The sequence below is a fragment of the Salmo salar genome, chromosome 19 (assembly GCF_965601325.2).
Source record: "Salmo salar chromosome 19, fSalSal1, whole genome shotgun sequence".
Classification (NCBI taxonomy): Eukaryota; Metazoa; Chordata; class Actinopteri; order Salmoniformes; family Salmonidae; genus Salmo; species Salmo salar.
The window spans coordinates 13,979,785-14,006,004 of NC_138309.1; the positions used below are offsets into that span (position 1 = coordinate 13,979,785).

Here is a 26,220-nt window from a genome sequence, read left to right on the forward strand (position 1 = left end):
TTGTGTGATTATGTAACATGTACCAAACAAAAAAGTATTAAAGAAAACAAAAAAAGACCTTACAGTGGACTAGTAGGTATTTATAGACAGACAATATATAGATATAAAAAATATTTTATTTTAAAAAAAAAGAACTGAAGAAATTATATTCCTAACGTGTTGTCTTCAGTTTGCAGAGGATTCCATCACCTGTAGTTCAGAACCAAACAGGGGAGATGTCAAATATTGAATTTCACAGATTAAAAATACTACATCTCATAGCAACATATTCTTTTTTATCAGGGGAGAAGAACATTTCAGATAAATAACACTGACTCCAGGCGCTACAATTTAAGCAAGAATCAGTGTGTGTGTGCATGTTGGAAGGATACAAACAGGTATGTATTATGTCCCTCATCAGAAAAGAAAAACCCATAAGACTGTATACTGTGATTTCTTTAAAAACAATTATGTTAGGTCGTAACCTATCATTTTAAAACTGCTATTGATTTCACTGGATATTAGAGCTATGCTTAATGTTTGGTGTTTTATCTCCAAGGGTATTTCAGAACGGCATGGTTGTCTATGGGTCTAATGTGTACCAAAGAGGAGGAAAACACAGGTATCGTGATGGTATGATGTGCTTTGGAAAGGATATGACAGAATCAGAAGGATACAAATGGTACTGACTGCTGGGCCACACTATCACCATGTAACTTCAACTTGACATCAATATCTTCAACAAAAAATTTAAAGATACAGATAGTGTTTTAGATAAATATAGGGATCATGTCTTAGATACAGAACTATTATAATTTCACAAATAAATAGCTTGAATTTCTCAGATTAGGCCTATCTTTGAATCAACATTCAGCAAAGGAGCTATATTTCAAGAGTTCCATTTCTCTTTTTCAATGAGACAAGTCAGTGAGACAACATAATATGGACCTAGAGGAGCAGAAGAACCCTTCTCACCTGTTCATCGGGTTCGTTTGGGTCCTTTCTTGGGGTCCAGGGTGTCCGCTTTAGGTCTGGCAGACCTGGCAAATGACTGGAAGGTCTGAGTTAAGGTCTGAAAGAGTTAAAATATTGTACAGGAAACATCACACAAACTGTGATCCACTAAGCGTAATATGCATCTCTGGAGAATTTCAAAACCAACCTAGCTTTATAACTTAAAACTGTTTTGATTCCATTTTTTAAATGAACTAAACAAGTATATTCTTAATGATTGTTGAAAGTATATATTTTATCTGTTTTATACGTGATTAGAAGTAAAGGATACAACGACGAGGGGCTTGTCATAGAGGACGTAACCGTTGGTGTCTCTCAGGGCCTTCTCTGCACTCCTCTCACTGGGGAGACCTACGAATGCCTGGCCCTTCATACGACCCTCCTTCATCAGCACTATGTCAAACCTTAGGCAGAGACAAGGGAGAGGTTATTCTCACTGATACCTGGTCTACACATTCCCTATGTCAAACCTGGGGGAGAGAAGTGACGCAGATCATTCTCATGAAGATATCCGAAATATTTGATTTTGATTTGAAGCACCGTACACCGCAAGAAATGTCTTCATACATACATATTTCTCTCTGCCTCAGATGAAACGTCAATGTATCGCCCATAGATGTATTTCAGATCCTGCAATACAGAGAACAAATAGTCACCACCAACATAGTCATCTTAACACCACATTGTACATGATTTGATGCAATTAGACGGTAGAAGCAGAAGACTAGATGCAAATGTGTGTAAACTAAACATACATATTGAAAGTTTGTCAACTCTATAGTATAAAAAGGTACCTACTTTCTCTTCCACTGACTTGGCGATGTTCTTCACGTAAAGTCTGCTGGTCGGCTCTCCAGGTTCATAATTTTTATACACGGACATCCTTTTTATCTCTGGTTTAAAAGAAGTAAGAGAAGAACCCAGTCAACCCCAGTCCTACTTCAATAAACACAGCTACAAAAGACCACAGGGGTGCCTCTGCCAATCTGATGGCAATTCAAACCTTATTTCAATTCAAGGCCAAACATTGAGTCACTCCCTACAGTCAGAATACATTGCTACATTAAAAGGCATGTTTGATCTCAACACCCCCATTTTCTTTTCTATTTGATCTTATAAACAAGTGAGTTGGAACCAAACAACCAGTCTAGCAGACCCATTGCCAACAACGCTTCACAACAGTTACAAATCCAGACACTACGCATTTCTCTCGGACTTTTCAAGTAATGGTGCCCTTTCAAACATTGAAATGCTTAGAGAGTGGCGTCTGAGCTACCCAGACAGAGTAGTGTAGTGGTCTGTTAAAGTGAGAAGTGTACCGTCTCTGTCTGTTGATCAAAGGCTGTAGTAACAGACTAGTGATCTGGTAAGTAAGCGTACCGTCTCTGGACAGCCGTCCCTTATCCAGTTCCTTCCTGGAGATGACATCAGAGGGGACATCCTCGTCCTCATCACTCTCCTCCTCCAGTTGGGAGGCCTGGGCAGCAGGGTAGATCTTCCCAAAGCCCTCCCCTGGATCCTCCTCTGTAGTGGTGGTGGCCTGCATCTCCTCAGCTGCTACTGGGACAAATAGGGGATTATTAGTCTCAAATGTCATGTTAAATTTGGCTTATGTAATAAATACATTGGAAATCTTATTATGCGTTTAGGCTGAACCAATCTACTGTAATGAGTGGACAAGCTGCAATAAATGATACGTTTGTTAGAGCATTTGTTGACTGCTATTGCCATGCGGACCGTTTTAAAACAGAGCATTCAGCAAGCACTGCTCCATGGAACTTTCACTTGAGGCTGAGGAAAAAAGTAGTTGGGAACTGTAGCCTGGAGGTTAACTCTGAGGTGCGTGCGCACACACACACAAAATGATGAAGAGCAGAGAGCTTATACAAATCCTCTGGAAACTTGTCACACACATCCAGCTTGTGCGTGCTCGCCCACCGCGGCGGAATGCCAGGGCTGTTCTGATACATTCTCAGTATAGAACTAGATCCTTTTTTCAAATGATCCTCCTCATCACACCCCAACCCCCTTTACATAATTTAAAAACGGGTTGTTTATCAGCGCCCCAAAACAAGACTAATCCAAAAACCAACCTGCCACAGTTTGTCTTCTATGCCTTAGACAATCTTTTGCCTTGGACTTTTTAGATACGTTTTATTTCTCGGGAGTTGGGATGAGAGTGGATTCATGGGAAGACGGTGGCTTATAAGAGACAGAAGATAAGACAAGCTGAGACAGCCAGTCAGGGTGGCAGGTGACGACACAGTGCCACAAGATGACATTTCTCTAATCCTGATAGTGAAACACCTTCCTGCTTTGATAATTCTATAGTGCATTCTATAGAAGCCTTGAAATACAATACAGCATATGGTAGTGCGGCTACTGATTGAAATTAATCCATGTATTGTAAACATGGAATCACAGATGTTCCAATTAAAATTCCTTTTACATAATTCTGATTACTCATTATTACCATCCAAAATGTGCTAAAGCTTTATTATAACCTTTGTGTGGGCTATAATATTCTCTTCTCAATTTTTTTAGTTGACAAGTTAAATTCCCCCTTTGAACTGTTCTTCAAGTCTCAAGGAATAGAAGCTCCATCTAGGGGCAGCAGGTAGCCTAGCAGTTAACCTGTTAGGGCTAGGGGGCAGCATTTGCACGTCTGGATAAAAAAAATGTACCCGATTTAATCTGGTTACTAATCCTACCCAGTAACTAGAATATGCATATACTTATTACATATGGATAGAAAACACCCTAAAGTTTCTAAAACTGTTTGAATGGTGTCTGTGAGTATAACAGAACTCATTTGGCAGGCAAAACCCTGAGACATTTTCTGACAGGAAGTGGATACCTGATGTGTTGTATTGACTTTAAACCTATCCCATTGAAAAACACAGGGGCTGAGGAATATTTTGGCACTTCCTATTGCTTCCACTAGATGTCACCAGCCTTTACAAAGTGTTTTGAGTCTTCTGGAGGGAGATCTGACCGAACAAGAGCCATGGAACGATGATGTCCCATTAGACACCTGGCGCGCGAGTTCATGTTGGGTACCCTCGTTCCAATACGTTATAAAAGAGTATGCATTCGTCCACCTTGAATATTATTCATGTTCTGGTTAAAAAAGGCCCTAATGATTTATGCTATACAACGTTTGACATGTTTGAACGAACGTAAATATATTTTTTCCCCTCGTTCATGACGAGAAGTCCGGCTGGCTTAGATCATGTGCTAACAAGACGGAGATTTTTGGACATAAATGATGAGCTTTTTTGAACAAAACTACATTCGTTATGGACCTGTGATACCTGGAAGTGACATCTGATGAAGAGAATCAAAGGTAATGGATTATTTACATAGTATTTTCGATTTTAGATCTCCCCAACATGACGTCTAGTCTGTATCGCAACGCGTATTTTTCTGGGCGCAGTGCTCAGATTATTGCAAAGTGTGATTTCCCAGTAAGGTTATTTTTAAATCTGGCAAGTTGATTGCGTTCAAGAGATGTAAATCTATAATTCTTTAAATGACAATATACTATTTTACCAATGTTTTCTAATTTTAATTATTTAATTTGTGACGCTGACTTGACTGCCGGTTATTGGAGGGAAACGATTTCCTCAACATCAATGCCATAGTAAAACGCTGTTTTTGGATATAAATATGAACTTGATGGAACTAAAAATGCATGCATTGTCTAACAATGTCCTAGGAGTGTCATCTGATGGAGATTGTAAAAGGTTAGTGCATCATTTTAGCTGGTTTTATGGTTTTGGTGACCCTGTCTTTGACTTGACAAAACATTACACACAACTCTTGTAAATGTACTGTCCTAACATACTCTAAATTTATGCTTTCGCCGTAAAACCTTTTTGAAATCGTAAAACGTGGTTAGATTAAGGAGATGTTTATCTTTCAAAGGGTGTAAAATAGTTGTATGTTTGAAAAATTTGAATTTTGACATTTATTTGGATTCAAATTTGCCGCTCTTGAAATGCACCTGCTGTTGATGGAGTGCACCACGGGTGGCACGCTAGCGTCCCACCTAGCCCATAGAGGTTAAGAGCGTTGGGCTAGTAACTGAAAGGTTGCTGGTTCCAATCCCCGAGCTGACTAGGTGAAGAATCTGTCAATGTGCCCTTAAGCAAGGCACTTAACCCTAATTGCTCCTGTAAGACACTCTGGATAAGAGTGTCTGCTAAATTATGCGCAAATTCACTTTTAACAAGGCACACCTGTTCATTTAAATTAATAGCAGGTGACTACCTCATGAAGCTGGTTGAGAGAATGCCAAGAGTATTCAAAGCTGTCATCAAGGCAAAGGGTGGCTACTTTGCAGAATCTAAAATCTATTTTGATTTGGTTAACACTTTTTGGGTTACTACATGATTCCATATGTGTTATTTCATAGTTTTGATGTCTTCACTATTATTCTACAATAAAGAAAAACCCTTGAGTGAGTAGGTGTGTCCAAACGTTTGACTGGTACTGTAAATGACTTATGGATTCACTTTGAAATGGCACCCTTTTCCCTATACAGTGCACTCCTTTTGACCAAAGCCAAATGTAGTGCACTATATAGGAAATAGGGTGCCCTTTTGGATGTAACCTTAGACCACTGAAACTGTGGGTAGTCGGTGTGTTTCCCAGAGGGGTGCAGCCTGGTCCTGTGGCGAGTCCGAGTCAAAGGCCCTACCTTCAGCCTCCTCAGCTGGCTCAGTGGGCTCCTGTGGCTGGGTGGAGCTGCCTCCTCCTCCTTCCAGTATGGCCGACACGTCTGCTGAAATGTGGAACTCAATCTTCTTCTGTCCGCAGGGCTGGGGCTGCTCAAACACATCTGATGGCTGCAAGATGGACCCTGGAGCACTGAGACCACAAGAAAGCTAAAATACACCCCTAAACACCAGGGTCTGGTACAAGAAAGCTAATATACACCCTAAAAACACCAGGATCTGGTACAAGAAAGCTAATATACACCCTAAACACCAGGGTCTGGTACAAGAAAGCTAACATACCCCACTAAACACCAGGGTCTGGTACAAGAAAGCTAACATACCCCCCTAAACGCCAGGGTCTGGTACAAGAAAGCTAACATACCCCACTAAACACCAGGGTCTGGTACAAGAAAGCTAACATACCCCACTAAACACCAGGGTCTGGTACAAGAAAGCTAAAATACCCCACTAAACACCAGGGTCTGGTACAAGAAAGCTAAAATACCCCACTAAACACCAGGGTCTGGTACAAGAAAGCTAAAATACCCCACTAAACACCAGGGTCTGGTACAAGAAAGCTAAAATACCCCACTTAACACCAGGGTCTGGTACAAGAAAGCTAAAATACCCCACTAAACACCAGGGTCTGGCACAAGAAAGCTAAAATACCCCACTAAACACCAGGGTCTGGTACAAGAAAGCTAAAATACCCCACTAAACACCAGGGTCTGGTACAAGAAAGCTAACATACCCCACTAAACACCAGGGTCTGGCACAAGAAAGCTAAAATACCCCACTAAACACCAGGGTCTGTCTGGTACAAGAAAGCTAAAATAGACCACTAAACACCAGGGTCTGGCACAAGAAAGCTAAAATACCCCACTAAACACCAGGATCTGGTTCAAGAAAGCTAATATACACCCTAAACACCAGGGTCTGGTACAAGAAAGCTAACATACCCCACTAAACGCCAGGGTCTGGTACAAGAAAGCTAAAATACACCCTAAACACCAGGATCTGGTTCAAGAAAGCTAATATACACCCTAAACACCAGGGTCTGGTACAAGAAAGCTAAAATACCCCACTAAACACCAGGGTCTGGTACAAGAAAGCTAAAATAGACCACTAAACACCAGGGTCTGGTACAAGAAAGCTAAAATAGACCACTAAACACCAGGGTCTGGTACAAGAAAGCTAAAATACACCCTAAACACCAGGGTCTGGTACAAGAAAACTAAAATACCCCACTAAACACCAGGGTCTGGTACAAGAAAGCTAAAATACCCCACTAAACACCAGGGTCTGGTACAAGAAAGCTAAAATAGACCACTAAACACCAGGGTCTGGTACAAGAAAGCTAAAATAGACCACTAAACACCAGGGTCTGGTACAAGAAAGCTAAAATAGACCACTAAACACCAGGGTCTGGTACAAGAAAGCTAACATACCCCACTAAACACCAGGGTCTGGTACAAGAAAGCTAAAATACCCCACTAAACACCAGGGTCTGTCTGGTACAAGAAAGCTAACATACCCCACTAAACACCAGGGTCTGTCTGGTACAAGAAAACTAAAATACCCCACTAAACACCAGGGTCTGGCACAAGAAAGCTAAAATACCCCACTAAACACCAGGGTCTGGCACTGGGCACAGTAAACTGTATTCATCTGTGAATCTAGCTAGTTGATCTTTTTTTCTGGTCAGCTTGATATTTCCCAGGCCACTGAGTAGACTTAGGGAACATTAAGGGTGCGTGTGTTGTATTTCTACTCTCTTCAAACTGAGTTTGTGCTCTGATCTATTTTGGGGTTACACAAGGTGCAGGCAGATATCCAATATGCAGTCGAAGCCACATTGGGGGACTATTACGAGTGAGAAATGTCTGGAAGGAGGATAAATCCTTCACAGCTAGTTGTGTTGTCTGGCCCTTCAGACAGACAACCCTGTACCTTTCAAACAGAAAACTGCATATTTTAAAGTTGAGAATAGATTAAGAAGAAAAGGGAGAGGGTTGATGTGCATGAGCGGCTGGGTACCTCTGAGAGTCGGGCTTGGGGACAAAGAGAAGATCCTTGAACTTGGGTTTCTTTCTCTTGGAGGACACTTTAGTTCTCAGAGGTCTCTTGCATGCTTGGTTGACCAGACCCATCAGGCGAATCATCCTGGAGAAGAAATCAACAAAAGAAAATAAAGGCAGCCTAGACATTCACGCCACTGTGCAAATGATGACTGCTCTAGAAATGGCACAGGGGAAATAGTGGTATACTGTGAAATATTGTCAGAATAATGTGACTCAACATGCATTGCAACAACCCATTTGGATATGCTCGAGCAAATTCCTAGCTGTGAAGAAAAAAAATACAGGTACAGCTACCACACAAAATCGCCAAAATCTCATCTCTCTTGTAATCATTTGGCTTGAGACCAAAATACATCGACACGGGGCAGCCTCTAAACTGACTTTATTGGTTAAAATTTCCATCAATCGCCAATAAAGTAGTGTGATTGGTCCCTCACCTCTCTTTGTCCTCGTCATCTCCACTCTCATACTCAGACCCCTCCTCGCTGGAGAGGTCCATCTCATCTGCTGGTAAGGGGGGGTAGTGGGGAGGATAGGGGGGCGGCATTGGTGGAGGGGGGGCAGGATGCATTTCATACTAAGAGCAGAAAGAGAGAGTATATTAATTGAGGCCTGAATTTACAAGACCTGCTACAGTACACAATCTTTCATACAATCACACACAAAGTTGTAACACTAGTCTACATCCACAGATGGGATTGAAATCTAACTAGTGTATAATATACAGGTATTGGACAATCTAGTTGTGACAATAATCTGGGTCTTTCGGAGTATGGTCCCCGTAATCTAGCTATTGAACAATCTATAGATTATTAATCTGTGTTTTAGAATATGAAATGAAGCTAGTATATAATCTACTAATCTGTGTGTTGGAGTGTGATCCGGTAATCTCACCATCGGAGGTCTTGCTGTGATGGGGCCGAACGGAGACGGTAGGTTCATCTTGTTCATCAGGTGAAGGACCTGTTGGATGACAACACACTGTACTGTAGCACCCAGACTACAATGCTCCACTTCTTAAAGGCTTAGCTAGCTGAAGCTCTGAATCAAATTATTTATTGTAAAACGTCTGGGCGGATTGGCATGACTGGCCAACATCACAAACACACACTAGCAACCAGTCCCCCAGTGTCTGGTCTGGAGCGCGAAGTCACAGGCACTGCTGGGCGGCTGATGCGTAACTTATGATCGCCAGATCGGCCCCACAAAAATTTGGGCTGCCATTTTGGATTTTAAAATGTGTTTATTATGATCAAGTTCAATCCCCACAGTGAATTATTTGAACATTCGATACAAATCTAAATATTTTATGAAATAGTGATCCATTCTGACTATTACATTTGTCGTCATACATGCTGACACAAACAAATCACGGGTGAGGAGGCTACCTCTGTCAGGATGAAACGACTACATCAACCATGATCCTTTGTTAGTTCAGGCCACTTTCACCATGATCCTTAGCGATTGTTTGGTGCCATTCAGCAATATGGCACAACTCAAATTCAAATACTTACGACTTCATGAGCCAACGGGAGTTTTCAATAGGAATACGTGGATGACATCAGCACTAGAGGTCGGCCGATTAATTCGGGCCGATTTCAAGTTCTCATAAAAATCGGACGCCGATTATACCGATTACATCCGATTACATTGCAATCCACGAGGAGACTGCGTGGCAGGCTGACCACCTGTTACGCGAGTGCAGCATCAAAAGGACCTTGTGGCAGCAAGGAACCAAGGTAAGTTGCTAGCTAGCATTAAACTTATCTTATAAAAAAGCAATCAATCTTCACAATCACTAGTTAACTACACATGGTTGATGATATGACTAGGTTAACTAGCTTGTTCTGCGTTACATATAATCAATGTGGTGCCTGTTAATTTATCATCGAATCACAGCCTACTTCAACTAAGCCAAACAGGTGATGATTTAACAAAAGCGCATTCCCGAAAAAAGCAATCGTTGCAATAATGTACCTACCCATAAACATCAATGCCTTTCTTAAAATCAATACACAAGTATATATTTTTAAACCTGCATATTTAGTTAAAAGAAATTCATGTTAGCAGGCAATATTAACTAGGGAAATTGTGTCACTTCTCTTGCGTTCAGTGCAAGCAGAGTCAGGGTATATGCAGCCGTTTGGGCCGCCTGGCTCGTTGTGAACTGTTGAAAGGCCATATATTCCTAACAAAGACTAATTAGTTTGCCAGAATTGTACATAATTATGACATAACATTGAAGGTTGTGCAACGTAACAGCAATATTTAGACTTAGGGATGCCACCCGTTAGATAAAATACGGAACGGTTCCGTATTTCACTGAAAGAATAAATGTTTTGTTTTCTAAATGAAAGTTTCTGGATTTGACCATATTAATGACCAAAGGCTCGTATTTCTGTGTGTTTATTATATTATAATTAAGTATGTGATTTGATAAGAGCAGTCTGACTGAGCGGTGGAAGGCAGCTGCAGGCTCGTAAGCATTCATTCAAACACCAGTTATTAGCAATGCTTGAAGCACAGCGCTGTTTATGACTTCAAGCCTATCAACTCCCGAGATTAGGCTGGCAATACTAAAGTGCCTATAAGAACATCCAATAGTCAAAGATATATGAAATACAAATGGTAGAGAGAGAAATAGCCCTATAATAACTACAATCTAAAACTTCTTAACTGGGAATATTGAAGACTCATGTTAAAAGGAACCACCAGATTTCATATGTTCTCATGTTCTGAGCAAGGAACTTAAATGTTCGCTTTTTTACATGGCACATATTGCACTTTTACTTTCTTCTCCAACACTGTTTTTGCATTATTTAAACTAAATTGAACATGTTTCATTATTTATTTGAGGCTAAATTGATTTTATTTATGTATTATATTAAGTTTTAAAAAAAGTGTTCATTGTTCATTCAGTATTGTTGTAATTGTCATTATTACAAAATAGATATTAAAAAATTGCCCGTTTAATCGGTATCGGCATTTTTGGTCCTCCAATAATCGGTATCTGCTTTGAAAAATCATAATCGGTTGACCTCTAATCAGCACTATCACCATCTACTGGTTTTGACATCTATGCTAGCAACACAAACACACTGTCATTGTGACCTCAGCTCCATATGCAACACAGATTGCAAGGAGAGCATATGTCTGCAACATTTACCAATGGAACTATACAGTGGGTGAGGTAGTGAGTGAGGAGAGTGCCTGCATTGTTAGGACAATAGCATGCTTTTCCACAACACACTAGCACCACCAAGAGACCATTATGAGCTACTCCAAATGTGAATAGCTCCCACAGAGTAAGAAGGGCAGCCCAGCAGCATGGAGGCAAATGTTAAACCCTTTACTCATGCCTCCCACTTAGCCTTAATATTATAAATTTGCAACGCACCCTTAATTGTAATTTCCAAGGCAAATGTTTTCTGTTTGATCTTTAAAGTGTGTTGGATGTGGTAAAAAATAAAAAAAACACTAGGGAGAATGTTAAAATTAGAAGAAAAAAAAATGTTCTGAGTCCATTTGGACCTCTTATAATAATATATAAATGCTATTTTGTTAACACAATTGTTTTTCTCTAAGGTTAAAAGAAGGACATTAACTGTGGAATAAATAAAAGCAGAGATATGAGGATATATATTTGAATAAATACATTTCCCAGCATGCTCTCCGAAATAAACCAACACAGAAGGAAATATCACTTTGCAGGATGTACTCACCTGAACGTAAAAGTTTGGAACGCTCAGAAGGGCATGTGTTATGTTTGTCAGGATCCCATTCGAAGGAGGTGGATATAAATATTTCAGACTGGGATTTGATTGAAATTTCAACCTGCAGAGAATGAGGGACAAAAAAAGCCACAGGAAAGAGAATAATTAGCACATAAAACATGTCAAGCGCTACCTACGAACGTACGGTCTCCCAACACGCAGAAATAATACCAGAAACAATATATGTCTAAATAATGGGGCCGCATAAATATGTAAGCAGGCTACCGAGGTTTAGTAGCGGGCTTTGGCTGCCTTTCTCCTTAACAACCTGCACAGCATGCGACTGAAATATACTCAATATCACACTTCCTCTTCAGGGATGTTGGGAACAGTATGCCATCTCAGCATCTACTCAAGGTCTGTTCTCGTGTAATGACTAAGGTCTGAGCTTAGGCTAGGCCCTGTTCTGTGCTGGGCCAGCCACGGAGGCTGAAACTCATTCAATTCAAAGTCTATTTACACTCAGGGTATGGGGGCCTTTTAATTAAAAAAGCCATTACCTGCAATAAAAATTATATTTTGTAACTGAATGTGCAGGGAACATGAACTCAATGGGCCGCTTTCCTGGAATAAGCCTATTCCTGGACTAAAAAACACTCAGTATAGGACTGAGAAACCGTCCCTAAAGCACAACTTGCTGCAAGTCTTGCTGTAGGCTTACTGGAGCTTCAAAGCCACGTAATTACAAAAAATGACTGTACACATGCATTTCATCCAACAACGATTAAGCACATACCCTCAAATAACTGACAGACAAATCAACCTCCAATGTGTGTGATGTATAGGATAGGTGACTTCTCATAGTGGCATGACACCTTACACCTCAGCCCTGAGTGTCTTTATCAAAGGCCACCTGGTGCCACCAACTGGAAGCGGCAGATGGCCTGCCACTGCTGATGTCACTACCGAGCACCAAGCCACAGACCTGACCTGCCACTGCTGATGTGCTCAGCCACAGACCTGAGACCTGGGGTTATAATTGGACATGAGAATGCTGACAGCTCCTCATTGGAGATTCCGGCTGAGTCTCAGTCAGTCTCCCCCCAGGCAGCACACACACACAGCATCAGTCTCAAGACACACACATGCACGCACACAATTACCCGAGTTTGGGTGCAGTGCCAGTCTCTATTAGTGGTATACTCGGTTGTGTCACTTCCTTTTTCTTCTTCACATCTTTGCCATCTGTTGCACTGAGAAAAATAAAGGGTTTAATACACACTAGACAAGTTTTGCTTTTCAATTGAACATATTTGACTGCCTCACCTAGTTGAGGTAAATTACCTGTCTGACACAGGTGGGTCTTTCAGCACCGTCACATGTTCCTGCTCTTTGGCGAACTCCACCACCAGGGTGTGGTTGAGGATCTGTAGCTGGTGAAGCCTGCTCAGAGCCTGCAGGACAGGGGAGAGAATACAGGTTTTACTACAACTCTAATTTACATCATGTAATATGATAATGAACTGCTACTGAAGGCAGAAACAATTAGCCTACCTTTGCTGCAGACTTTTCACTCGCAAATGTTGCAAAGGCTGTGTGTCTCTGGAGGTATAAGAATTGAATGGCATTAACACGAGAACGGCTAAAGCAGTCATTGTGACTGCTCATGATTTTGCAGTTATTTATTACTCTGCCATTTAAGTCAATATCCGTCCTTGACTTTTCCTAAATAAGTCTAAATAACACACTGTTGGTGTTAAAATCTTAATATCATAAAAAGAAAGGACAAGTCATTATTTTGTATTGTTTTCCCCATTGCCTCTCCTTCTCTGATAATCACACCAATAATTGCCTCAAAACCTGAATCTAAACTATGCCAAAATGAATTTCACACATACACTATATGTACACAAAAGTATGTGGACACCCCTTCAAATTAGTGGATTTGGCTATTTCAGCCACACCCGTTGCTAACAGGTGTATAACATCGAGCACATGGGCATGCAATCTCCATAGACAAACATTGGCAGTAGAATGGCCTTACGAAAGAGCTCAGTGACTTTCAACGTAGCACATCAAAGGATGCCACCTTTCCAACAAGTCAGTTCATCAAATTTCTGCCCTTCTAGAGCTGCTCCGGTCAACTATTTGTGCTGTTATTGTCAAGTGAAAACGTCTAGGAGCAACAACAGCTCAGCCTCGAAGTGGTAGGCCACACAAGCTCACAGAACGGGATCGCCAAGTGCTGAAGTGCGTAAAAATCGTTTGTCCTCAGTTGCAACACTCACTACCGAGTTCCAAACTGCCTCTGGAAGCAACGTCAGCACAAGAACTGTTCGTCTGGCGCCTAAGATCACTATGCGCAATGCCAACAGTCAGCTGGAGTAGTGTAAAGCTCACCGCCATTGGACTCTGGAGAAGTGGAAACGCATTCTCCAGTATGATGGGGAGAAAAGGGGAGAATGGGTGAGTTGATGAGCGAGGGGAAGCGAACGATGCATAATTGTGTAATCACCAATTATGAATGAAGAACGGGGGGGGGCATTCTATTGTACTGATCCATTCTAATCTTAAAATGGTATGTACCCTACTTCAGTCCACTAAATAAAAGCAGTTTTATCAGTCTCCTCTGGCCATACTTGGAGTAGGCTTCACAGTTATAGTAGGCGTAATTGTACATGCTGAACGGCTTTCAATATCTGGGAAAATATCTACATCGGGCAGCAGGTGAGCGAATGTCGGAGACCTCATGAGAAATGTCACCATGGACAATTTATTAACTTCACTGTCATTGGCGAACAAGTTGCTTGCAGAGGAAACAAGTCTGGCCGGCACCATGAACAAAGTGAGAGGCAAGCTCCTTCACGCTGCGCAAAATAAGGCACCCGCTCAGCCGTACAACGGTGCTGAAGAATGACAAGACAACGGGAACACAAAGAGAAAACCGGAGACTATTATGCGACAACCAAACGAACGTCAGTCAAACTGTGTCAAGGAAGTGAAAGTTATGAAATTGTGTCAACTGTTAGGACAAGGGATAACAGCTAAATGAAATCCAACTGATGCCATTGCCTGAAGATGTACACAATAAAAGCACGTAGCTGACAATAATTGACTATTTTTGACTGCCGTCATATCGACACATTAATTATAATGCAATTATTACATTTGTGCCGAGTGTCACTATTTATCAAGGCCACTTTGCACTTATAGGCTATGAAATATATAAATTACACTGTTAGAATGTTGCTGGCAGAATGACTGCTCATTAGCTTGAAGGTGGTCCATCAAGGCCCAGCGGTTTTGAGTTAATGTACAATTGTTGAAAAAAAATATATTTTTTATTTCACCTTTATTTAACCAGGTAGGCTAGTTGAGAACAAGTTCTCATTTACAACTACGACCTAGCCAAGATAAAGCAAAGCAGCGCGACACAAACAACAACACAGAGTTACACATGGAATAAACAAACATGCAGTCAATAATAAAATAGAAAAGGTCTATATACAGTGTGTGCAAATGAGGTAGGATAAGGGAGGTAAGGCAATAAATAGGCCATAGTGGCGAGATAATTCCAATATAGCAATTAAACACTGGAGTGATAGATGTGCAGAAGATGAGTGTGCAAGTAGAGATACTGGGGTGCAAAGGAGCAAAATAAATAAAATAACAGTATGGGGATGAGGCAGTTGGATGGGCTATTTACAGATGGGCTATGTACAGGTGCAGTGATCTGCTCTGACAGCTGGTGTTAAAGTTAGTGAGGGAGATATGAATCTCCAGCTTCAGTGATGTATTAAATGGGCTATTGGATTGTGTTTTTTGATTTCATGTTGTTTTGTCATCATGATGGTGTTGTTTATTGTGAAAAATCGACTGTTTTAAGACCGTAGCCACTTAAGACTGTAGATACGGCAGTGGGCTACATGGTCTGACCTACCAGTACTCCTTTATCAGAGAACACTCTGACTCCCACGGCACCAAAGTACTTGAGTAGATCCTGCTTCTCATCCCTGGACAGGTCAGCAGGGAGATGGCGGATGATCAGAGTTCTACTTTTCCTCGACTGGACCAACTCCTCGTCCTCACCCGCCATAGCGCTGTCAGAGATGGATCAGAATACATTGACTAACCCGGTAACATTACCTGGGGATAGAAAAAGAAAGCTAACGAGCTACGAGAGTTAATGTTACTGTTGAGGGAGGGATGAATGCAATATGGTGGCTTGTAAGTATGCATCTGCAATGGTGTGAATCCCTTGTCTCCTTTACTTTATCTGTAGTGATTTATAGGAACTGGGCTTTTACCTACCCTGTGTTCTCAGATCAGAGTGCAGATAAAGGAGAATCAATGACAAGGCTGGGAAATAACCCACATTATTGAGAGAGATCAACCTGTGCTGGCTAGCTAGTTGCTGTCGTGTACAGTTAACTGTCAAAATAGAGGAAACGCCAACATAAAGTGTGTTATTAATATGGTGTTGGGCCACCAAGAGCAAGAACAGATTCAATGCGCCTAGGCATAAACTCTACACATGTCTGGGACTCTATTGGAGGGATGCGACACCATTCTTCCAAAATAAATTCCATCATTTCGTGTTTTGTTGATGGTGGTGCAAAACACTGTCTCAGGCGCATCTCCAGAATCTCCTATAAGTGTTCATTTGGGTTGAGATTTGGTGACTGAGATGCCCATGGCATATGGTTTACATCGTTTTCATGCTAATCAAACCATTCAGTGACCTGTTGATACGGGCATAGCCATGGTAGCAAAGATTAATGACCAAAATAATGACCTGCACAGCATTTTAATACATGACCCTAAAAGCATGATGTATGTTAATTGCTTAAAGGAAAACTCCACCCATAAACTATCTTTTGGTATTCGTTTCATTAGTCCATTGTTGATATAGTCCCAAACTGTTTTGTATGTCAGCAATCAGGTTTTCAAGAGATATAGCTTTCAAAAACAGAAATACAGCTGGTATGACGTATTCAGCATCATATGATGCAAAACGCAGCATCATATGTGTATGGACCAATAAAATTGTATTTGAAAATGCAGCATCATATGATGCAAAACGCATCATACAAACTGTATTCTTAATTTTCCTTTAAACAACTCAATAACCACACCTGTGTGGAAGAACCTGCTTTCAATTGACCTTGTATTCCTCATTTACTCAAGTGTTAACATTATCTTGACAGTTAAAGTGGGTGGGTATAATTTGTGGAACGTTCCAACAGGAATCTGTTCCAAAAACTTCGTAAAGTACAAGGATGCCAACAAACAACGCATACAAAGTAGCATGACCAATTCACCTCGCTAACTAGCTGCTGAATAGGCATCAACTAACCACGTAGCTTATTCTTAACGTTTGTCCATAGACTACCAGAGTGAGGACAGACATGTTTCGGAATATACATTGGGAGTGAAAAACGTAATTAAAAAGCCCACGCCCTACGTTACCGGGTATCTTATTCTGCCGCTATACAACTTTGTATGCGTTGTTTGTTGGCAGCCTTGTTATTTACGACGTTTTTGCAACAGATTCCTGTTCGAACGTTCCACAAATTATTCCCACCCGTTAACTATACAGTGTTCAGCGAAATGAAACCTGCTAGTTCATCCTCTGAAATCCTCTCGGCCGAACCCGGCCTGCCAAACAAAACCCACACCGGTATGATATCCAACATATCAAAGCTTTCTTTGGTTATTCCTTTCTGATAGCTAATTTCCCACAGCGTCCAGACACAGACCTAACATTTTGTCGATGAACTCAACTCAGACTCCGAGGCAAGTACAGTAGGTAGCTAGCTAGATAGCTATTGGACCTGCATCAGCTAGACAAGCTGATGTTTGTAACAAGCGTGTAATTCACATTCTCTACCATTCAATGTCGTACATGTAGATATAACATTACAACACGTCATTCAATGAGTAGCTCATTGTAATTAAAAACATTTATGAATTGAAAGAACTGTTTTTGCCACATACCTGCTACCTAATATAGGTTTGTCTTGCAACCAAGAGCGCATGCGAACCACTTCCGCCCCAAATGGTCGATGATTGGATGTTTACACATTTGACCGCCTACCAAGAGTTCAAAGTCTGTTGGTTAATCAGGATGTCCATCACTAGGATTATTTACTTGAGTGTATCGCTTTCCTTTCACCAGTAGAGGTCAACATTATCAATAAAATAGTCAGGTTCCTAAAGTTTATGAACTATGGGAAATGAGAGGTTTTAGTTTGAAACCCATTGCACAAAGCACATCACAGTATTGGAGGTATACTCACCGTTTTCTTTGTCTTTGATTGTCTAGAGATACTACTAAGAAGACACAGACAACTGAAAGTAAATGTTATTACTTAGTTGGTCTGAGTAATGAGGAACAACAACCCCTGAAACTATTGTAGACAAGACAATGAATCCAGTATTAATATATATTTCCTCAACTACCCCAGTTGTCCTAACCATAGTGCATTGTCCACAGTGGCTCCAAGTGGCTCTCTCTCTCAGGGGCCTGTATAGTTGGCATCTGACTAAGCAAAATTGTCAACTTCTGTCACTCATTCATTCCAGGCCAAACTAGTTCCCTGTGTCACACTTCATCTTGGATAGAGGCAAGCTTCTCGAGACAGTTTTGAAAATGCCCTTCAAACAGTTGGTTACTATCTGGGATGTTATAATGTATGATAAAGTAATCTGAAATATGAAGAAAAAAACTAATCAGATAACATCATCACAGAAGTTCCTTACTGTCACATACTCATATCTCATTGAAAATGAGGGCATATTAATCTACAGTTACACAACCCACTGACCAGTTAGTGACCAGTCCCACCTGAGTACATCAACCCAAGATCTCCTCTATGTTCTCAAGTCTCAAGGAGCTTCCAAATTCCTGTGCAAATTAAGCCTTTATTTGAGGACAACACGGGGCATTCCTCTAGGGGGGAAACAATGCCCCCTTTCACCCTGGCTCCCTCTGAAATTTCACAGGTGAGGGGAGGAACGGTATACTTTTTCCCCATCCCAGGACTATGCACTCAGCCCAAGCCCCTGGCAGAGGTTCGGTGGAATTTTATGGGAGAGAGAGGGAGATAGAGAAGGAGACATAGATAGAGGGTGAGGGAGAGAGAGAGAGAGAGAGCCATATGAAGCCCTTGAATTGAATTGAATTGAGAGAGAGACATTCTCACAGTGACCATCAAGGATTTATTTGTAAAATATATTTTACAGTGATTACAGCGATATCACTTTACAGTAGAAAATTAAAATGCATTTTGTCTCAAATCATACATGAAACTGACAGCTGGCTACACCCTGAGATTTGGGATTTGTGTTCGGTGCAGTGTAAATGTACAGTTGAAGTCAGAAGTTTACATACACTTAGGTTGGAGTCATTAAAACTTGTTTTTCAGCCACTCCACAAATTTCTTGTTAACAAACTATAGTTTTGGCAAGTCGGTTAGGACATCTACAGTGAGGGGAAAAAAGTATTTGATCCCCTGCTGATTTTGTACGTTTGCCCACTGACAAAGAAATGATCAGTCTATAATTTTAATGGTAGGTTTATTTGAACAGTGCGAGACAGAATAACAACTAAAAAAATCCAGAAAAACGCATGTAAGGAATGTTATAAAATGATTTGCATTTTAATGAGGGAAATAAGTATTTGACCCCTCTGCAAAACATGACTTAGTACTTGGTGGCAAAACTCTCGTTGGCAATCTTTACATTTACGTCATTTAGCAGACGCTCTAATCCAGAGCAATTTACAGTAGTGAATGCATACATTTCTTTTTTCTCCATACTGGTCCCCCGTGGGAATTGAACCCACAACCGTGGCGTTGCAAGCACCATGCTCTACCAACTGAGCCACACGGGACCAATCACAGAGGTCAGACGTTTCTTGTAGTTGGCCACCAGGTTTGCACACATCTCAGGAGGGATTTTGTCCCACTCCTCTTTGCAGATCTTCTTCAAGTCATTAAGGTTTCGAGGCTGACATTGGCAACTCGAACCTTCAGCTCCCTCCACAGACTTTCTATGGGATTAAGGTCTGGAGACTGGCTAGGCCACTCCAGGACCTTAATGTGCTTCTTCTTGAGCCACTCCTTTGTTGCCTTGGCCGTGTGTTTTGGGTCATTGTCATGCTGGAATACCCATCCACGATCCATTTTCAATGCCCTTGCTGAGGGAAGGAGGTTCTCGCCCAAGATATGACGGTAGATGGCCCCGTCCATTGTCCCTTTGATGCGGTGAAGTTGTCCTGTCCCCTTAGCAGAAAAACACCCCCAAAGCATAATGTTTCCACCTCCATGTTTGATGGTGGAGATGGTGTTCTTGGGGTCATAGGCAGCATTCCTCCTCCTCCAAACACGGTGAGTTTAGTTGATGCCAAAGAGCTCCATTTTGGTCTCATCTGACCACAACACTTTCACCCAGTTGTCCTCTGAATCATTCAGATGATCATTGGCAAACTTCAGACGGGCATGTATATGTGCTTTCTTGAGAAGGGGGACCTTGCGGGCGCTGCAGGATTTCAGTCCTTCATGGCGTAGTGTGTATCCAATTGTTTTCTTGGTGACTATGGTCCCAGCTGCCTTGAGATCATTGACAAGATCCTCCCGTGTAGTTCTGGGCTGATTAATCACCGTTCTCATGATCATTGCAACTCCACGAGGTGAGATCTTGCATGGAGCCCCAGGCCGAGGGAGATTGACAGTTCTTTTGTGTTTCTTCCATTTGCAAATAATCGCACCAACTGTTGTCACCTTCTCACCAAGCTGCTTGGCGATGGTCTTGTAGCCCATTCCAGCCTTGTGTAGGTCTACAATCTTGTCCCTGACATCCTTGGAGAGCTCTTTGGTCTTGGCCATGGTGGAGAGTTTGGAATCTGATTGATTGATTGCTTCTGTGGACAGGTGCTCTTTTATACAGGTAACAAGCTGAGATTAGGAGCACTCCCTTTAAGAGTGTGCTCCTAATCTCAGCTCGTTGCCTGTATAAAAGACACCTGGGAGCCAGAAATCTTTCTGATTGAGAGGGGGTCAAATATTAAAATGCAAATCAATGCAAATCAATTTATAACATTTTGACATGCGTTTTTCTGGATTTTTGTTGTTGTTATTCTGTCTCTCATTGTTCAAATAAACCGAACGTTAAAATTATAGACTGAACATTTCTTTGTCAGTGGGCAAACGTACAAAATCAGTAGGGGATCAAATACTTTTTTCCCTCACTGTACTTTGTGCATGACACAAGTAATTTTTCCAACAATTGTTTACAGACTTTATTATTTCACTTATAATTCACTGTATCACAATTCCAGTGGGTCAGAAGTTTACATACACAAAGTTGACTGTGCCTTTAAACAGTTTGGAAAATTCCATAAAATTATGTCATGGCTTTAGAAGCTTCTGGTGGGCTATTTGACATAATTTGAGTCAATTGGAGGTGTACCTGTGGATGTATTTCAAGGCCTACCTTCAAACTCAGTGCCTCTTTGCTTGACATCATGGGAAAATCAAAAGAAATCAGCCAAGACCTCAGAAAATATATTGTAGACCTCCACAAGTCTGGTTCATCATTGGGATAAATTTCCAAACGCCTGAAGGTACCACGTTCATCTGTACAAACAATAGTACGCAAGTATAAACACCATGGGACCACGCAGCCGTCATACCTCTCAGGAAGGAGACACATTCTGTCTCCTAGAGATGAACGTACTTTGGTGCAAAAAGTGCAAATCAATCCCAGAACAACAGCAAAGGACCTTGTGAAGATGCTGGAGGAAACAGGTACAAAAGTATCTATATCCACAGTAAAACGAGTCCTATATCAACATAACCTGAAGGGCTGCTCCGCAAGGAAGAAGCCACTGCTCCAAAACCACCATAAAAAAAGCCAGACTACAGTTTGCAACTGCACATGGGGACAAAGATCGTACTTTTTGGAGAAATGTCCTCTGGTCTGATAAAATAAAAATAGAACTGTTTGGCCATAATGACCATCATTATGTTTGGAGGAAAAGGGGGTAGGCTTGCAAGCCGAAGAACACCATCCCAACCGTGAAGCACAGGGGTGGCAGCATCATGTTGTGGGGGTGCTTTGCTGCAGGAGGGACTGGTGCACTTCACAAAATAGAGGGCATCATGAGGAGAGAGGGAAATTACATGGATATATTGTAGCAACATCTCAAGAAATTAGTCAGGAAGTTAAAGCTTAATCACAAATGGGTCTTCCAAATCGACAATGACCCCAAGCATACTCCCAAAGTTGTGGCAAAATGGCTTAAGGACAACCAAGTCAAGGTATTGGAGTGGCCATCACAAAGCCCTGACCTCAATCCCATAGAAAATTTGTGGGCAGAACTGAAGAAATGTATGCGAGCAAGGAGGCCTACAAACCTGACTCAGTTACACCAGCTCTGTCAGGAGAAATGGGCCAAAATTCACCCAATTTATTGTGGGAAGCATGTGGAAGGCTATCCGAAACATTTGACCCAAGTTAAACAATTTAAAGGCAATGCTACCAAATACTAATTGTGTGTATGTAAACTTCTGACCCACTGGGAATGTGAAGAAAGAAATAAAAGCAGAAATAAATCATTCTCTCTACTATTATTCTGACATTTCACATTTTTAAAATAAAGTGGTGATCCTAACTGACTTAAGACTACGATTAAATGTCAGGAATTGTGAAAAACTGAGTTTAAATGTATTTGGCTAAGGTGTATGTAAACTTCCAACTTCAACTGTATTAGTAAGCTGGTCACGTTGAGAAATACTTTCTCAGCTGTATATGACAGTAGCCAACAGTAAAGATTTGGGCCTGCTGTTGTATACAGTAGCATACAACAAAACCATAAACATATGTAAACCAAAAGTATATTGTTTAGAATACAGTAAAGAACACAATTGTGTGTGTGGGGTAGGGGGGGGGCAGTCACCAGTGCTAAACTACACTTCATCTCTTCTCCGGGCTGGGTCTGGCCACAATACTTCGTCCACATCACAAGATACGTTTTCTCTTGCCAAACATCGAGGGAAGTATCTCCTAGCATGGCGTATCCAACCTTGGACAGAGGCAACCTCTATGTCCCCACATGCGTCCTCCATTGCCTGGAGAAGCGGCATGCGGGCATAGGGTTGGCGATCATACACTTTCCAGTGCCAGGCTGAGAAGAATTCCTCTATGGGATTTAGAAAAGGTGAATATGGGCGTAGGTACAAAACTACAAATTGTGGATGGGTGGCAAACCAGTTTTGGACCAGAACAGCCCAGTGAAAACTAACATTGTCCCATAAAACCACAAATCTAGCAGGCTCCTGATCTGGATCAGGGACAAGCATTGTGTAAATTGCATCCAGAAAAGTGAGCATATGGCCGGTGTTGTACGGACCCAGTGTGGTATTGTGATGGAGGACCCCGTTTTGAGTGATGGCAGCACACATAGTTATATTACCCCCACGCTGTCCAGGGACCTTGGTAATTGCCCACTGTCCTATTACATTTCTTCCGCGGCGCCTGGTTTTGGTGAGGTTGAAGCCAACCTCATCCACATAAATAAATTCATGGCGAATTACATGGGCATCCAGCTCCAATACTCTCTGTAACAGACAAAAGGATATACAGATAAGTAAATATGGTATGTCTGAAGTACTGGAAGTAGTGTTGCATACATACCTCTACAAAGTCTTGTCGCATATTCTTGACTCTGTCAGAGTTTCTCTCAAATGGCACCTTGTAAAGTTGTTTCATCGTCACTCGGTGCCGTTGGAGGATGCGTTGTATGGTCGACAGGCTTACAGCATTGATGTTGTTAAATATGGTGTCATTATTCAAGATATGCTCTCTTATCTCTCGAATCCTAATTGCATTGTTGGCTTAAACCATATTTATAATTGCAGTCTCTTGTACATCTGTAAACAAGCGTCCTCGTCCTCCATGATGTCTTTGCCTTTCCACTCTGTACAGAATTCAAACACAGTATGTGTTCAGCATAGGAACTGTAAACAATGTACAAAACAATGTAGTACAGCATGATAACCAACCTCATTCATTCAATCCAGTGCAGTAAATGGGTGGCTTAGAGTTACAAATGTTTATGCAATACTATGCAGTCATACGTATTTTACAGTACATTACTGTAATGCTAAAATAGTCATTAGATAGTTGCATACCTGTTCTCATTTCTGAAGGTTCGAATTATGGACGCCACTGTAAATCGACTCAAGTTGGGCTGGACTCTCAGTCCAGCCTCTCTCATGGTCAAACCGTGGTTGATCACATGATCAACAAGTGTTGCCCTAATCTCATCAGAGATGGCTCTCCTTCCTTCTCTTCTTTGCCCTCGTCCTCTTCTTCCTCCTACTCCTCCTCCTCTTCCAACTCTTTGTCTTTGAATTTGTCCTCGTTGTTGTCCCCTGCCTCTCCCTCCTACTCCTCTTGCTCCCTGTCCATTGTTGGCATCCATTGTTCAAAACAGGTAATCTGACCTTTGAACTATTTATAGGCCTATACTACAGTAAAGCAGTGATGGGTTAGTGATCAGTTAAGCAATTAGTGTTTGCACATGTGAGGAGTGTGTGTGTGACCTGGTGAATAAGTGTAGCATTTTGATTGGATGTGTTTGGAAAAGGAAAGCAAGTCACTTCCTGTTAGATTTTTGTGTTTTAGGTAGAGAATTGTGTGTAGTGTTTTGAAAAAAGTGTTTTATGCAATTGACAACTGAGTCAAAGGCTGAGAAATAGCTTATGGTTTTGGATATTTGGTGTGTAGTTTTGCACTTTGAGTGAGAGGTTTCAAAAATCGTGTGACATGAAAAGATTTTGTGTGTAAGCAGTTGGAAAAAACTGTAAGTTTTAGAGCTATGTGGAGCAGATGTTTCAGATCTGACATCTCTCAGTCACTTTCTTAACAGTGGGTGGGAACTTCAGCAGAGATCCAGAAGCCTGCTGGTTGCAGATCTGTTTGTGCTGTAATACTCACACAGCGACCTTAGGAGTTGGTAAGACAGCTCAAACTGATCTGGGACCAGCAGGTTAGAAGTCCTCTGAGAAGGCTCCTTATTCAAGTTTCAAGTTTTATTGTCATGTGCATAAGTACACAGAAATGCCTTTCTTGCAAGTTCTTTCCCAACAATGCTGTAATCAGTATCAGTAGTAAAAAATATTATACTATAAAATAAAGTAAAGTAGAACAAAAACACACAATAAAAATAAATAAAAATAACACAAGACAGTATGTAAGCTAGTTACAGGATCAGTGCCAGTACCATATTTACAATGTGCAGAGATACTGGAGTGGTGCACTCTTAGAAAGGGTTCTCCTATGGGGAGAGACAAAGAACACTTTGTGGTTTTAGATAGAACATTTTCTAAGATAGCACCTTTACTGTAGTAGTAGTAGATACAGTATGTATAGGGGTAAGGTGACTAGGCATCGGGAGATATGATAAAAGCAGAGTAGCAGCAGCGTATATTATGATTATACCTGCGTGTGTGTGCGTGTGTGGAGAGAGTATGAATGTGTGTGCGTGTTATGTTTGTGTGAGCAAATTAAGTATGTGTGTGTGTGTGTGTGTGTGTGTGTGTGTGTGTGTGTGTGTGTGTGTGTGTGTGTGTGTGTGTTGTAGTTGTGTGTGTGTGTGTGTGTGTGTGTGTGTGTGTGTGTGTGTGTGTGTGTGTGTGTGTGTGTGTGTGTGTGTGTGTGTGTGTAGTGTGTGTGTGTGTGTGTGTGTGTGTGTGTGTGTGTGTGTGTGTGTGTGTGTGTGTGTGTGTGTGTGTGTGTGTGTGTGTGTGTGTGTGTGTGTGTCTGTGTGTGTGTTGTAGTATCAGTGTGAGTGTGTAGAGTCCTGTGAGTCTAAAATATAAATATAAGGGTCAATGCAGATAGTCCGTGTAGCCATTTTGTTAGCTATTTAGCAGTCTTATGGCTTGGCAATAGAAGCTGTTCAGGAGCATGTTGGTGTCAGACTTGACGCTCCGGTACTGCTTGCCTTTCGGAAACAGAGAGAACAGTCTATGGCTTGGGTGGTTGGAGTCTTTAACAATTTTCTGGGCCTTCCATTCACACTGCCTGTTATAAAGGTCCTGGATGGCAGGGAGCTCGGCCCCAGTGATATACTGGGCTGTAAGCACCACCCTAAGTAGTGCCATGCCAGATCACTGACCGACCTCCTCCCTGTAGGCTGTCTCATCCTCACCGGTGATCAGGCCTACCACCACCATGTCGTCAGCAAACTTGATGATGGTGTTGGAGTCGTGCGTGGCAACGCAGTCGTGGGTGAACAGGGAGTACAAGAGGGGACTAAACGCACACCCCTGTGGGGCCCACGTGTTGAGAGTCAGTGTGGTGAAAGTAATGTTGCCTACCCTCACCACCTGGGGTTGTTCCCATCAGGAAGTTCAATATCCAGTTGCAGAGAGAGAGGGATATTAAAATAGGTCCCGTATTCCAAAGGTTCTAGGTTCCATATTTCTGAGCTTGGTCTGGGTCTTACTGTTTGTTCAAGCTCCCTGAGTGCTCCTTTAGCAGGTCGTTGGTGCAGCAACCCCAGCCCAGACCCAAACAGTAAACCAGGTCATCCCCAGCCTCAGAGTGAGGTCTTTCATTATGGGAGAACTGACGTAGGTAGGGGAGAAAGTACCCTCAGGTAAGTAGGGGCCAGACAGTGTGTTTATAATTCCCTTTATGGAA

At 41.7% G+C, this 26,220-nt stretch overlaps 1 protein-coding gene and 1 non-coding gene across 5 annotated transcripts; both read right to left on the bottom strand.

Moving 5' to 3' along the window:
• Positions 1-98: 98 nt before the first annotated feature.
• rnpc3 (RNA-binding region (RNP1, RRM) containing 3) lies at positions 99-17,599 on the bottom strand. Of its 4 annotated transcripts, XR_014381603.1 has the most exons (17): positions 17,506-17,599; positions 15,449-15,608; positions 13,063-13,110; positions 12,853-12,962; positions 12,672-12,761; positions 11,518-11,629; positions 8,690-8,758; positions 8,233-8,372; positions 7,752-7,877; positions 5,696-5,865; positions 2,374-2,553; positions 1,792-1,886; positions 1,565-1,623; positions 1,265-1,397; positions 955-1,030; positions 670-715; positions 99-189 (listed from the first exon to the last, which is right to left on the bottom strand). XR_014381603.1 is itself a non-coding variant. In XM_082965634.1 (16 exons), the coding sequence occupies exons 1-15, from the start codon at positions 17,544-17,546 to the stop codon at positions 959-961; spliced, it is 1,602 nt and encodes a 533-aa protein (XP_082821760.1). In that variant the 5' UTR covers positions 17,547-17,599; the 3' UTR covers positions 99-715; positions 955-958. The 4 variants fall into 4 exon arrangements, 3 of the variants coding, with proteins under 3 accessions (XP_082821760.1, XP_082821759.1, XP_082821758.1); XM_082965634.1 differs by having other exon boundaries at positions 99-715; positions 2,374-2,550; XM_082965633.1 differs by lacking the exon at positions 670-715.
• Positions 17,600-19,328: 1,729 nt separating this feature from the next.
• On the bottom strand, positions 19,329-19,404 carry trnaa-ugc (transfer RNA alanine (anticodon UGC)). Its single transcript has one exon. It is a non-coding gene; the product is annotated as a tRNA-Ala (tRNA).
• Positions 19,405-26,220: the final 6,816 nt, after the last annotated feature.